Source organism: Ornithorhynchus anatinus, chromosome 1 (genome assembly GCF_004115215.2).
Source record: "Ornithorhynchus anatinus isolate Pmale09 chromosome 1, mOrnAna1.pri.v4, whole genome shotgun sequence".
NCBI lineage: Eukaryota > Metazoa > Chordata > Mammalia > Monotremata > Ornithorhynchidae > Ornithorhynchus > Ornithorhynchus anatinus.
Window position 1 is genome coordinate 82,538,736 of NC_041728.1, and position 12,617 is coordinate 82,551,352.

The following is a 12,617-nucleotide window of genomic DNA, read 5'->3' on the forward strand; positions in this document are numbered from 1 at the left end:
CGCTTAGTACAGTGCTGGGCACACTGTAAGCGCTCAGTAAATACAGTTGTATGAATGAATGAACGGTGGTCTGTCAGATATGAAGGGCGAGGGATTGCCAGGCCAGAGGGAAGATGTGGGCAAGGGGTCAGTGGTGAGGAAAAGGAGATCTAGCTAAGTAAAGAGAGTAGTTTGGCATTAGAGGAGCAAAGTGTGCAGGCTGAGTTGCAGTAGGAAATCAGCTTGGTAAGATTGAAGGGGGCAAAGTGATTGAGTTCTTGAGTACTGCAGCAGCACGGTGTAGTGGATAGAGCACAGGCCTGGGAGTCACAAGGTTGTGGACTCCAGACCTGACTTTGCCGCCTATCTGCTGTGTGACCTTGGGCAAGTCACTTTACTACTCTGGGCCTCAGTTACCTCATCTGTAAAATGGGGAATGAGACCATGAGCCCCATGTGGGACGGAGACTGTGACCAACCCAGTTTGCTTGTATCCACCCCAGTACTTAGTACAGAGCCTGGCAAAGAGTACACGCTTAACAGATTCCATAATTATTATTATCATTATTATTATTTAAAAGCCAAAAGTAAGAATTTTATGTTGATGCAGAGGTGTGGAGACAACCATTGGATGTTCTTGGAGAGTGCTTGATTGTTTTTGTAGAAAAATGATCCGGGCAGCAGAGTGAAGTATGGACTGGAATGGGGAGAGAAAGGAGGCAGAGAGGTCCCCAAGGGTGGTTGATGCCAAAATCAAGATGGGAGAGGATAGGATATAATCAAGAAATGGCTCTTTTCTAACAGAAGCTTTTAAGGATTTTGAAATGAATATAAACTGTAAAACAGTATTAGGCACTGCACACATTGAAGATAACAGTACAATAAAGGCCAGTCTGTGTTGGCACAGTGTGGTCAATCTCGACCGTGGGTCCTACATTTATCTTTTCAACCATTCACAACAATGACTTTTCTGAGAACAAAGGACAACTCTGTGTGGGTGTGTGCATGCGTATATGTTTCTATATGTATTTTTATACAGTTTTCAACAAGGCAAGCATGATGGTGAGCACACACTGCAGAACAGGTAGCATATTGATTTTTATCTGATTAGACTCCCAAGCTTGGTTTTGATTCCTGTGACTAAAGAAACTGTGAAATTAGAATAGAAACCAGAAAAGAGAAATTAAATTGGAAAAAATAGCTGGAAAAAGTGACTGCTTTGCTTACTTTAAATAGAGTAAGTACATGATAGAAAAGTGGTTGGGAAGAGGGATGCAAAAGAAGCGGTAGGTGCGATCTTTTGAGTAGATGGATTCGCTGAGAGATAATAAAGCAGGGGAAGGCCTCCAAAATGTTTGTCCGGTTGACATACCACAACCCCCTTAACGTTGTCATTTGATGTGAACCAGTCAGTAGGATTTGTTGAGCGCTTACTGTGTGTGGAGTGCTGTACTGAGCACTTGGGAGAGTACAATGGAGTAGACACATTCCTAATCATTGTAATTCAGTCAATGGTATTGAGCACTTGCTAAGTGCAGAACACCTTTCTAAGAGCATGGAAGAATATGATCCCAAGTGCAGATCTGGGTGCAGCAGCATTTTCTACAGAAACATATCTTCAAAAAATACTCTTGGCCATCATTTTTGGGTTACATATTAGAGAGAGGTCAATGAGTGAGAATTTAATTGAATTTTTTAAATATATAAGATCAAGGCCATAATTAATATTGAGAAAATTGTAAAGATGGCAAATTATACCTTAGAGTCTTTGCATTCTCCTTGTGTTCTATTCAAGGGAGGACAGATGAGCAGTAAATACCACCACCAACAGGCTGCATAACTTGTTGTATAATGTCCATCGTATCATTGTAGGGTATTCAGTTAAATACATTTAGCCTGGATCATCATTAAGCAGTGCAGTTTCTATCAACCCAATTTTTGGAAAAAGCTGTCCAAATGGGCTTCAGTTAAAACAGAAAAAAGAGAAACACTGATTATGACCTAGGGGAAAAAAATAACCATCATTGGGATTTCAAGTTCATTACAGGAAGAAGGAGAAACCTATGCTTTATGCTCAGTGTGAAAGAATCTGGATTTAGCCATGGAATTTAACCAGCAAGAGAGCACTATTTTAAGAATTCTTAAAACAAACAAGAATCATTTGCAGCTGCAGAGGTCTGACAAATAAAATATAATGGTTTAAAAAGTCTCTTGCTGCGCTACCCTGTGGCAATAATCTTTTTCAATAGGCTCTTATGCAAGCTGAGCTACTGGCTCGTTCAATTAAAGGTGTCACTTTTCATTTGTAAATAACCCTATCTTGTGTGAGTGTTTAGCTTTTGCAAGAATGTGGAGAATTGATGAGCTAAAATTATTTTAGGGAACAAGAATAGGGACTGTTTTCAAAATGGTGTTTAGCAGTTGAACAAAATGCAAACCATCCAGTTTTATCTAGAATGTATCTTGATTGTGTAATAATTTAAGCCATCATTAGTGTGGGACCACAAAAATTCTTCAAACACATCTCTTTTCAAATTTATGAAGAAACTCAGGACAAAAGAAATTTCAGTAAGAGAATTCAGGAAGACCAGGATAATAAAGAACAAATCCCATATTCTTTGGGTAAGAGAGTAGTATTACACAGTCCAAGGAAATGTTTAGATTTAGTTTATTACCCAGTACTACAGATAGTGGCTTTAAAATATATCCAATCTTTAAACAAGGTAGAGCCTGATTTCCTTCTCATCTGAAAAAAACGATCCACTAAAAATAATTTCAATAATTTTCAATGTCGATCAGTATTGAATATCGCAATCAGTTGGTGGCATTCACTGAGTCTTTTCTGTGGGCAGAGCACTTTACTAAGCGCTTAGGGGAGTACAGTACAATAGAGATGGTAGACATGATCCCCGCCCACAGGGAGCTTACAGTCTAGTGGAAATGCTCTGTGTCCTAGGTGCCCCAGGGATCAATCATCTCCATGGAGTTGGCGCACCAACCACCACAGATTTTGGGGGCCGATGCTCGTGTCTGGTTCACCCTAGCCACTGAAGGCAGAAAGGGACCAGAGAGAGGGAGTTAAGGGGAGAATAAGGTGAAGAGGATGCCATAGTCACACTTCCGGACCTTGCAGGGCACCAGGATCTGGGCACACCCCGGTGCTCTGCACCAAGTAAACGCTCAATAAATGATTGAATGAAAATGACTCCAAGAGAAGGCCTTCTTCGCCCCTGCCCAATCCAGAAGCTCGAGGATACTTAGCACGAGCACAGCAAGGGTCCAGACCAGGATTTGCCACCACCGCAGTGAATCTGGGTTGATTCTACAGCAGCCGCAGCCCCGGCCATGGCCAGAAGGCCCTGGTGGGGTCAGAAACCGAGGAGGGAGGTCTTGCTGTGGGGTGTCTATAAAAGGTATTCCCTGATTCCCTAGATCTGGGGCTAAAATGGAAAGTTGATTTGGGCTGAAGTTAGGTTATTGAAAATCAAACATGAAATTGTTAAGCATCTCTTGTATACTTCAGCAATAACTAAAATCAAATTTCAGTCTTCTATAAAATCAGTCTCTGAAATGCCTTAATAGAGGTGAACAGGACCACCTAAAACTCTGTTAGTGATAGCTATCCCGATCCCATTGTCTCAGTATGACCCACCCACGGCTGGGTGAAAAGGGGCTTCCAGGGACCATCCTAAAAGAACCCAGCTCAGGGTCAGGAAATGTGTGTGTCCATTGTTTTACTGTATTCTCCCAAAGGGTTAGCACAGTGCTTTGTACACAGTAAGCTCTCAATAAATACAATTTAAATGAATGAATGGACCCATCTCTTCTTCCCTTCCCCCCTTAAGCCCTTTTATTTCCATATTAGTCACTGTTCAAGCTGAGGCTATGAACAAAGTGCTGGCATTTAGGGGTGAGAATACAGGGAGTGGGAGGAGGGGGTGGAAGTGGGCAGGAAAGCCCCGAGGAACAGAAGATGGGAGTAAACAAGAGGAGGGAGTTAAGTATAATTTTTACTTATCTGTAGGGCCTTGCATCATGTTCTGAACCTAACAAATTGCAGGTAGTGTGATAAAACGTGACACAACTGTTTCATGATTCATCCTTGTTTTTGAGGAATATATCACCACCATATCATGGGGTATGGTTGAATACTAATTTGACAACTCTTTACCATAAACCCGAGTAGCGCTGTACTCCCACAGATGTCTGTTATGTTCTACCTGTCCATGTTACACAGATTAGAAGAACATTTGGGGCATCATTTCTAAATTCCCTAACAATCCTTAAACCATGGTTAAATTCCTGCTTGCTGTCTTGGACGGGAATCCGATGAATGAATCAGGGAAGGGTAAAATTCATGGGTGGATTTGGTAAACTTGGAATCAGAGAACCATCTGTGGACTGGGGTAGAATATGGCAGTTGAAAGCAGGGTACCATAGTGGAAGGAGGACCTTTGGAGGTCAGATGGGCCTTCCCTCAGATTTTGCATTAGTGTTTTGTCACAGTGGTACTTTAAGTAGCCATTGGAAAGCAAAGTAACTTGAACCTTTGTTCCATCTGAATGCAATTTCATCTCTAGTTTGTTTTGCCAAAGTGGGTAAGCAAATGGTATTTGTAGTAGAGGTATTTGTGAGATATATTGATCTGTCCTTAAAATTTGTTTTGGAATTGCGTGTGTAATTACAATCACTCATCAATGACCATTTTTATCCCTTTTCCACAGGTCTTCAGTACTTTAAAAATGTAGTATTAGTAGGGTCCCTGCAGGATCGTTATGTTCCCTATCACTCTGCACGCATTGAGATGTGTAAAACAGCTTTAAAGGACAAGCAATCAGGTAATTACAGAGTTTTAGCTCATGAAGAAAACGGTCACTTTGCCTTGGACGTTGCTACAAGACCTCTGAGTGCAAATGTGTTCTCTTTTCATGTTTTTTTCTACACCCCCCCTCCCTTTATGGTATTTGCTAAATGCCTACCATGAGGCAGGCACTGTACTAAGCGCTGGAGTAGATACAAACTAAGTGAGGTTGGTCACAGTTCCCATTCTACATAGGGCTCAGAATCTTAATCCCCAGATAAGGTAACTGAGGTACAGGGAAGTAAAATAACTTGCCCAAGATCATACCGCAGACAGAGCTGGGATTAGAACCCAGATCTTTCTGATTCCCAGGCCTGTGCTCTATTCCCTAGGTCACGCAGCTTCTCTTTTTTCTTTTCTTTATCCTACTCCTGCCTGATTACTGCACAACTGACTAAAAATTCTCCCTGCCAAAGTCTCGACCAAAACGCCAGCTCTGAATCATCAGGGTGGACTGGTACTATGAGAGAGAGGGGTGGAGGGAGAGGGGGCGTGTGTGTGAGAGAGTGTGTGAGTGTTCGCATTCCTCCAATCACAATTACAACAGCTCCAGCCCCTCATCTCCTCTTGCCAGCCACCCTCATTGCTCCATTCCTCCGCACCTCCAGAGTTCTGGAGCGAGGGAAGAGAAGAGTTGAAGAAGTATGAAAAATATGTGTATGTGGACTCCACTTAGAGCCATCTTTTTCACATTCTTGCCCACTTACTTTTTGCACTAGACAAGCGACTGTTTTCCTTGACTTCCCCATGTGAGGGAGGAGGTGAAGTGAGGAGAATGGGAGAGGGGAGGTGGGGTACAGCTTGCCCTCCACCCTGGTGCAAGAAGGCAAGGTAGTAAGGAGTGCCAGCTAGAGGAAAAATCCCTCTTCACTCCCTTCCCCGAGCCAGCTTCAAATGCCCTTGCACCTGAAATGGCCTCAGCTTCCTGAAAGTCGAAAGAAAGTCTGTGAGGGTTTCTGCTTGCTGAGACAAAACTAGCAACGATTGGAAACACCGGACCAACGTGCTTCTCCTCAAATGCTCAGTTGTCTGCCTTTTTTTTTTTTTTTAAAGTCATGGCAACTAACTGATCTGCTTCCATGCTTTAATTAAGTTACTGGCAGGGGTGGGGTGTTAGTGCAGGGTAGGTACTGTTGATGAATTTCATTGAAATTTCAGTAAAAGGGTAAATACGGAAACCTAGAGGTTTTTCTAAAAAGCAACACTGAACAAAAAGCAAATCCTTAATAGACAAGTTTTCCATTTTAAATGAAGTCAGCATCTGCTCTGGAACCTTGGGCAAGTCACTTCACTTCTGTTCCTCAGGTACGTCATCCGTTATTATTATCTGTAAAATGGGGATTGAGACTGAGCCCTACATGAAGCAGGACTGTGTCCAGCCCGATTTGCTTGTATCTATCTCAGCGCTTAGTTCAGTACCTAGCACATAGTAAGCGCTTAACAAATACCATAATTATTATTACCATTTAATTTTTGTAAAGATGCTAACCTGAAAGGTCACGATACTGCCTATTCTGATTATTCATGCTCATTCAAGTATAATATTGAATATAACACATCGTTTTGCTGTCTTGCCTCTAGGACCAATTTATGCCGAAATGATCCAGAACCTGCTTCTACCAGTTTTGCAAAACAAGGACTGTAATTTGGTTCGTTACAACGTCATCAATGCCTTGCCTAATACAGCTGATTCGCTCATTGGAAGAGCTGCTCATATTGCAGTTCTTGATTCTGAAATATTTTTAGAAAAGTTCTTTCTGGTTGCTGCCCTAAAATACTTCCAATAGGAGAGGAGCATTATGAGAGCCTTGGCAATTACCTCATTCACTGATGAATCAAAAATGTGTGATATTAAAGTGTAGCTGCCGTCGAATTGAAAAAAATTTATACTTTTTATATGGAAGATAATTTATATCATCCATGACTAGAGCTTTTTTAACATCGACTTTTATTTTCTAGGTAATGTGGCTGTGCAATATTTTTTTAATTTTATTCTTACTTTTCTATTGCTTTTTCTTATATTTTTGGTACCTGATTGTTTCAGAGTGGAAATTTAAGCATAGTGTGTACATTAACGGTTTTATTTTTGGCTTTCCATCATCAGAAGCCCAAGTCTGTGGCTACATTTTATTAGAAGCTTTTAATGCCAAAATAATGTGGGATTTAAAAATTCTAACTAAGGTTTTCAGCAGTCAGTTATGTTGAATTTCTTAGCATTAGAGACTCTTTTAACTGGAAATGTATTTATGGCTGCTAAAATATCATACATTTTGAGAACAAGATTCTGTAGGTCTGGGATAGACCATTATTCTATGAACAAACGACATAGGTTCACAAATCTCTATGTCCTAACGGTTTTCTACAAAAGTGCTGTCATCATTATTATTAAATACGTCACGCCTGTGGAAATATATTTTCTACTGATGATCTCTTATTTCTTTACCATAGTCACTTTCATTACTGGAGCTTTTCATTTTCAGAAGTTAGCAGCATATAAGGCTTTTTGAATGTCTGAAAGACGGCTGCCTTCAAATAGTTGGAACTTTGGGGGAAAAAAAAGACTGTGTTGCTCATACTCTCTGAATACATTTCTTTAACCATTTTCACGGACTTCCTTGTATGTGCATACAATAATGTTATAAATTTCTGCAATACTTTTATGAATTTAGATAATTTTTAAATATTGTTAAAATATTTTATTGAACTACAAAATACTGTAAATAAGAACGCATCTTGAAATGGAACAAAATGATTAACTTTACATGTTTGGTGATACAGATTCAAATGTTTTTGATATATGGAATTGTTAAAAGTCTCCTGACTTTTTACTGGTGCTGAATAGCATAAAGTTTAATATGTTCCTCTCATCGCCTTTTACTTGTTCGAACAATAATGCACTAATGGTGGATAGGAGATTCTGTGTGCATTCACTAATTGTGATGGACAAAATTATTTTGAAAAATATGCATTTGTTGTATAATTATTGCATGTCTATTTTTAGCATTGTGTTATTGCATCTGGTGTTAATAAAATGGAAAAAAATGATTCTAACTGGACCAGGTAGAGCTTTTAAATCTCATACCTATTAGTGGCTGGTGTAGGTAGGCATTTGAAACACCTGGGAAAAGATGCCAGGGTTTGGCAAGTCAATCAGCGGTACTTGCTGAGCACTTACCATGTGCAGTGCCCCGCACTAAATGCTGGGGAATACAATACAGTAGGGTTGGTAGATATAATCCCTGCCCTCAAGGAGTTTTATAGTCTAGTCACCATGAATCCAGAGGCACTGGCCTATGGCGTCGTGCCACGCTTCATCAGGTGGGAGATCTAGCAGGGAATATCACCGTTTATTGTCGTATTGTACTTTCCCAAGTGCTTAATTGAGTGCTCTGCACACGGTAAGTGCTCAATAAATACTATTGAATGAATGATGAATGGTGATGGGCCTGAGACCTGTGGAGTGGACACTTCAACCTGGGTAGTCATTGCAAGGGTTTAGCTGGGTTTCAGGCACTGCTCTGGAAGAGGCCCTGGGCTGAATACAAACGGTTTCTAAAAAGAGATTTGGTCCTTTTTTCCCCACTGCTCAAGAGCCTCCAGTGGTTGCCCATCCACCTCTGCATCAAACTCCTTACCATTGGCTTTAAAGCTCTCAAGAACGTTGCCCCCTTCTTATCTCGCTGATTTCCTTCTACAACCCAGACGGCACGTTTCGCTCCCCTAATGCCAACCTACTCCCTGTACCTAGATGTCATCCATCTCGCTGCCGGCCCCTCACCCACACCTTGCCTCTGGTCTGGAACCCCCTCCATCTTCATATCCTACGGAAGAACACCGTTTATTAAAATCACATCTTCAAGAGAACTTCCCCGACTAAGTCCTCCTTTCCTCCCCAGTTCTAGACTGGATGCTTGTGGTGGGCAGGGAACGTGTCTGATTATTGCTTATTGTACTCTGCTTAGTACAGCGCTCTTCACACAGTAAGCGCTTCATAAATACAGTTGACTGGCTGGCTGACTCTCCTCCCTCGCCCTTCTGGAGCAGCCTTGCCCTTGGATTCGTACCATTCATTCACCCCCACCCTCAGTCCCCTAGCACGTTGGTATATATCCATAATTTATTTTAATGTCTTTCTCCTCTTCTAGACTGTGAGACCTTGGGGCAAGGAGCATGTCTGCCAAACCTGTTGTATTCTCCCGAGTGCTTAGTTTGGTGATCTGCATACAGTAAGCTCTCAATGGATACGGTTGATTGATTGAGACAGGGATTGTCTCTATCTGTTGCCGAATTGTCCATTCCAAGTGCTTAGTACAGTGCCCTGCACATAGTAAGCACTCAAGAAATACTATTGAATTAATCGAGGCATTCAGGGCAGGGAAGATGAGAGATAAGGAAATAATCTATGGGGACTAGAATGAAAGTGCGTTTAGAAGGTATAAAAGAAAAAAAGCATTCGCCAGGGGAGGGAGTGGTGAAGAGGGAGTGTTGGGATGAGACAAGACGTGGGGAGGGGAAGTTTGGGATGTGTGTAAACTGCCCCGGAAGCAAGGGCATAGCAAGGGCTAATTACCACACGACTTCAAGAAACATTGACTTCAAGACCGTGCACCAGCTTTCCTCATCTTACTCCCCATCTCAGACTCATTACCCCTCCCAAACACCCTTCTAACTCCAACCTGCCCCCGCCACACACTCACATTTGACCACCTCCAATCCCGTGCTCATGCTGTACCCACAGCCTGGAGCATCCTGTCCCTTTAAGGCTGACAGACTTCTGCCTTCTTCATCGGCCCCTCCTCCAGCAAGCCTTCCCCGATTAATTCCCCAAATCCTGACTCGTGGCAAACCAGCAGCCACCCCTTGCACTTCTTGGTAGGTATTATGGATGTACCTTTAATTGTGCATTCAATTATTCATTCTAACTTCTGATTATCCGGCATTTTCATTTTTTATCCTACTGTTCCCACTTTCTGTAAATATTTTGTCTGTCTCCATTCGACTGTAAGCTCCTTGTGGGTGGGGGGATCTGTGTTTTGTGTCTGTTGTGCTTTTCCAAACGCTTAGTACAGTGCCTTGCATTCAGTAGGTGCTACAACTTGGAAGGAGCAAGGAAGGGTGGGCAGTAGTGACTCCCACGGGCTGCACCTCACGAGCAGGGCTTTGTCCAACAGCATGTTGGACACTACTGTGATCCTATCCTACCTGTGGCCATTAAAGCAGAATGTAGAGAGGACAGTGTGGTCTAGTGGATAGAGCATGGCTCTGGTTAGCGGGAGACCTATGCGCTCGTTCAAGCTCTGTCCATAGTCTGCTGCGTGACTTTGGGTATATCAGTTAACATCTCTGGGCTTGTTTCCTCATCTGTTAAATGTGGATAGTCATTCTTGATTCTTCCTACCTCACAGGGTTGTTGTGAGGGTAAAATAAGTTCATTAATGTGACAGCATTTTGGAAAAAATAAAAGTGCTATACAAAGAGAAAGGGATGGATTTTTCCAGATGTGATTTTAACTGTTTTAAGTTTTGGATTTGGGAGTGTTCTCCCGGTCCCCACATTCAATAATGAGGCAATGATGCACTTCTACACTTCATGTAGAAGTGGAAGGAGCATGGCATATTGGATAGAGGACGGGTCTGGGAGTCAGAAGGTCATGGGTTCTAATCCCAGCTCGGCCACCTGTCTGCTCTGTGGCCTTGGGGAAGTCCCGATTAGACTGTGAGCCCGTCAATGGGCGGGGATTGTCTCTATCTGTTGCCGAATTGCACATTCCAAGCGCTTAGTACAGTGCTCTGCACAGAGTAAGCGCTCAATAAATACTATTGCATGAATGAATGAATTTCACTTCTCAGGGCTTCAGTTCCCTCATCCAAAAAAATGAGGATTAAGACCGTGAACCCCATGTGCGACAGAGACTGTCCAATTCAATTTGCTCATATCCACCTCAGTGCTTAGTACAGCACCTAGCCCAGAGTAAGCGCTTAACGAGTTCCATAATTATGAAGTCTCTCCACCTCTGAAGAACCGTGAGACTTCCCTCTTAGACTGTGAGCCCCGTGTGGGACAGGGACCGTATCCGACCCTATTATCATTGTCAGTGGTATTTTTTGAGTGCTTACGTTGTGCAGAAAACTGCACTGAGCACTTGTCAGAGCACAATACAACAGAATTAGCTAGCAGACACGATCCCTGCCTGTGAGTTTACAGTCTATCCACCCCACCGTCTCTTAGCTTAGTGCGTGGCGCATAGTAAGTGCTTAAAAGTACTAGAGAGAAAAAGGTAGCGTATATAAAACCTCGTTGTGGGCAGGGAATGTCACCGTTTATTGTTGTGTTGTACTTTCCCAAGCGCTTAGTACAGTGCTGCATACACATTGAGCTCTACATAAATGCGATTGAATTTAATGTAGTCAAAGTAGTTTCGTAGCTAACCACACTGAAAACTCTGCAGGCTGTACTGTCCATTCCTGCTCTTAGAAAGAGCAGCGACTAACGTGCCCAGCTTTTTGAGAAGGATCGAAAGTGCTAAACGTAATAAAGTTGCAGCCACCCCATAAGTGTGTCTTCTAGCCTGTAGGCCCGTTGTGGGCAGGGACTGTCTCTTTTTATTGCTGAATTGTACTTTCTAAGCGCTTAGTACAGTGCTCTGCACACAGTGCTCAATAAATACGACTGAATGAACGAATGAAAGAATGAATGTTAGGAGCTACTTCACCCACCTTCTCAAACCCCAGGTCCGTAAGCTCCTTGTGAACAGGGAACGGGGCTGTCTATTCTGTTACATTGTCAACTCTCAAGCGCTTAGTACAGTGCTGTGCACACAGTATGCGCTCAATGTTTGGTCGATCAATCTATTGATAAGACGAGAGTCAAGTGATCAGAAGCAGTGTGGCTCGATGGAAAGAGCCCGGGCTTGGAAATTAGAGGTCGTGGGTACTAATCCCGCCACTTGTCAGCTGTGGTACTTTGGGCAAGTCACTTCCCTTCTCTGTGCCTCAGTTCCCTCATCTGTAAAATGGGGATGAAGACTGTGAGCCCCACCTGGGACAACCCCATCACCTTGTATCTCCCCCCAGCGCTTAGAACAGTTCTTGGCACATCGTAAGCACATAAGAAATGCCATCAATATCATTATTGTTATTAACCTGAATACCTTGTATAATTCCCCAGCGCTCAGAACAGTGCTAGGCACATTGTAAGCGCTTACCAAATGGCATCAATATTATTATTATTATTATGAATAATCCATTTTACCTGGTATCTTCCCCAGCGCTTGGAAGAGTGCTTAGCACATTGTAAGCGCTTACTAAATGCCATCAATATTATTATTAACCAGATTCCCTTGTATCTTCCCCTGCGCTTGGAGGAGTGCTTGGCACATCGTAAGCACTTACCAAATGCCATCAATATTATCACTAACCTGATTCCCTTGTCTCTCCCCCAGCGCCTGGAACAGCGCTTGGCACATCGTCAGCGCTTACCAAATGCCATCAGGATGAGGATGATTAGTATTGTCAACCCGATTCCCTTGTCTCTCCCCCGGCGCTTGGAGGAGTGCTTGGCACCTCGTAAGCGCTGAAATGCCATCAAGATTCTTATTAGCCGGTTTACCTCGCCTCTTCCGCAGCGCTCAGAAGAGTGCTGGGCGCACGGTGAGCGCTTCCCCAGTGCCAGGGGGCCGAGGGCGTCGGCGGGGGCCGTTGGGCGCAATGCCCCGCGGCGTCGGCAGGGGGCGGCGGGGAGCGAGGCGCGCCGTGACCCGGAAGGGCTTCCTCCCGGCC

At 43.1% G+C, this 12,617-nt stretch overlaps 1 protein-coding gene and 1 long non-coding RNA gene across 7 annotated transcripts in view; one reads left to right on the forward strand and one right to left on the reverse strand.

Moving 5' to 3' along the window:
• Positions 1 to 7,895, forward strand: part of FAM135A (family with sequence similarity 135 member A) — a 97,572-nt gene extending 89,677 nt beyond the window's left edge. For all 6 annotated transcript variants that reach the window (XM_029072107.1, XM_029072113.1, XM_029072120.2 and 3 more), the window contains 2 exons: positions 4,703 to 4,816; positions 6,421 to 7,895. In XM_029072107.1, the coding sequence (XP_028927940.1) occupies positions 4,703 to 4,816; positions 6,421 to 6,626 (320 nt within the window). In that variant the 3' untranslated portion in view covers positions 6,627 to 7,895. The remainder of the gene's footprint in view (positions 1 to 4,702; positions 4,817 to 6,420) is intronic.
• Positions 1 to 12,530, reverse strand: part of LOC114814267 — a 49,116-nt gene extending 36,586 nt beyond the window's left edge. Inside the window, exons 1-2 of the long non-coding RNA XR_003762035.2 lie at positions 12,448 to 12,530; positions 1,737 to 1,939 (exon numbers count right to left, since the gene is read on the reverse strand). This is a non-coding gene — a long non-coding RNA (uncharacterized LOC114814267). The remainder of the gene's footprint in view (positions 1 to 1,736; positions 1,940 to 12,447) is intronic.
• Between the last annotated feature and the right edge of the window lie 87 nt (positions 12,531 to 12,617).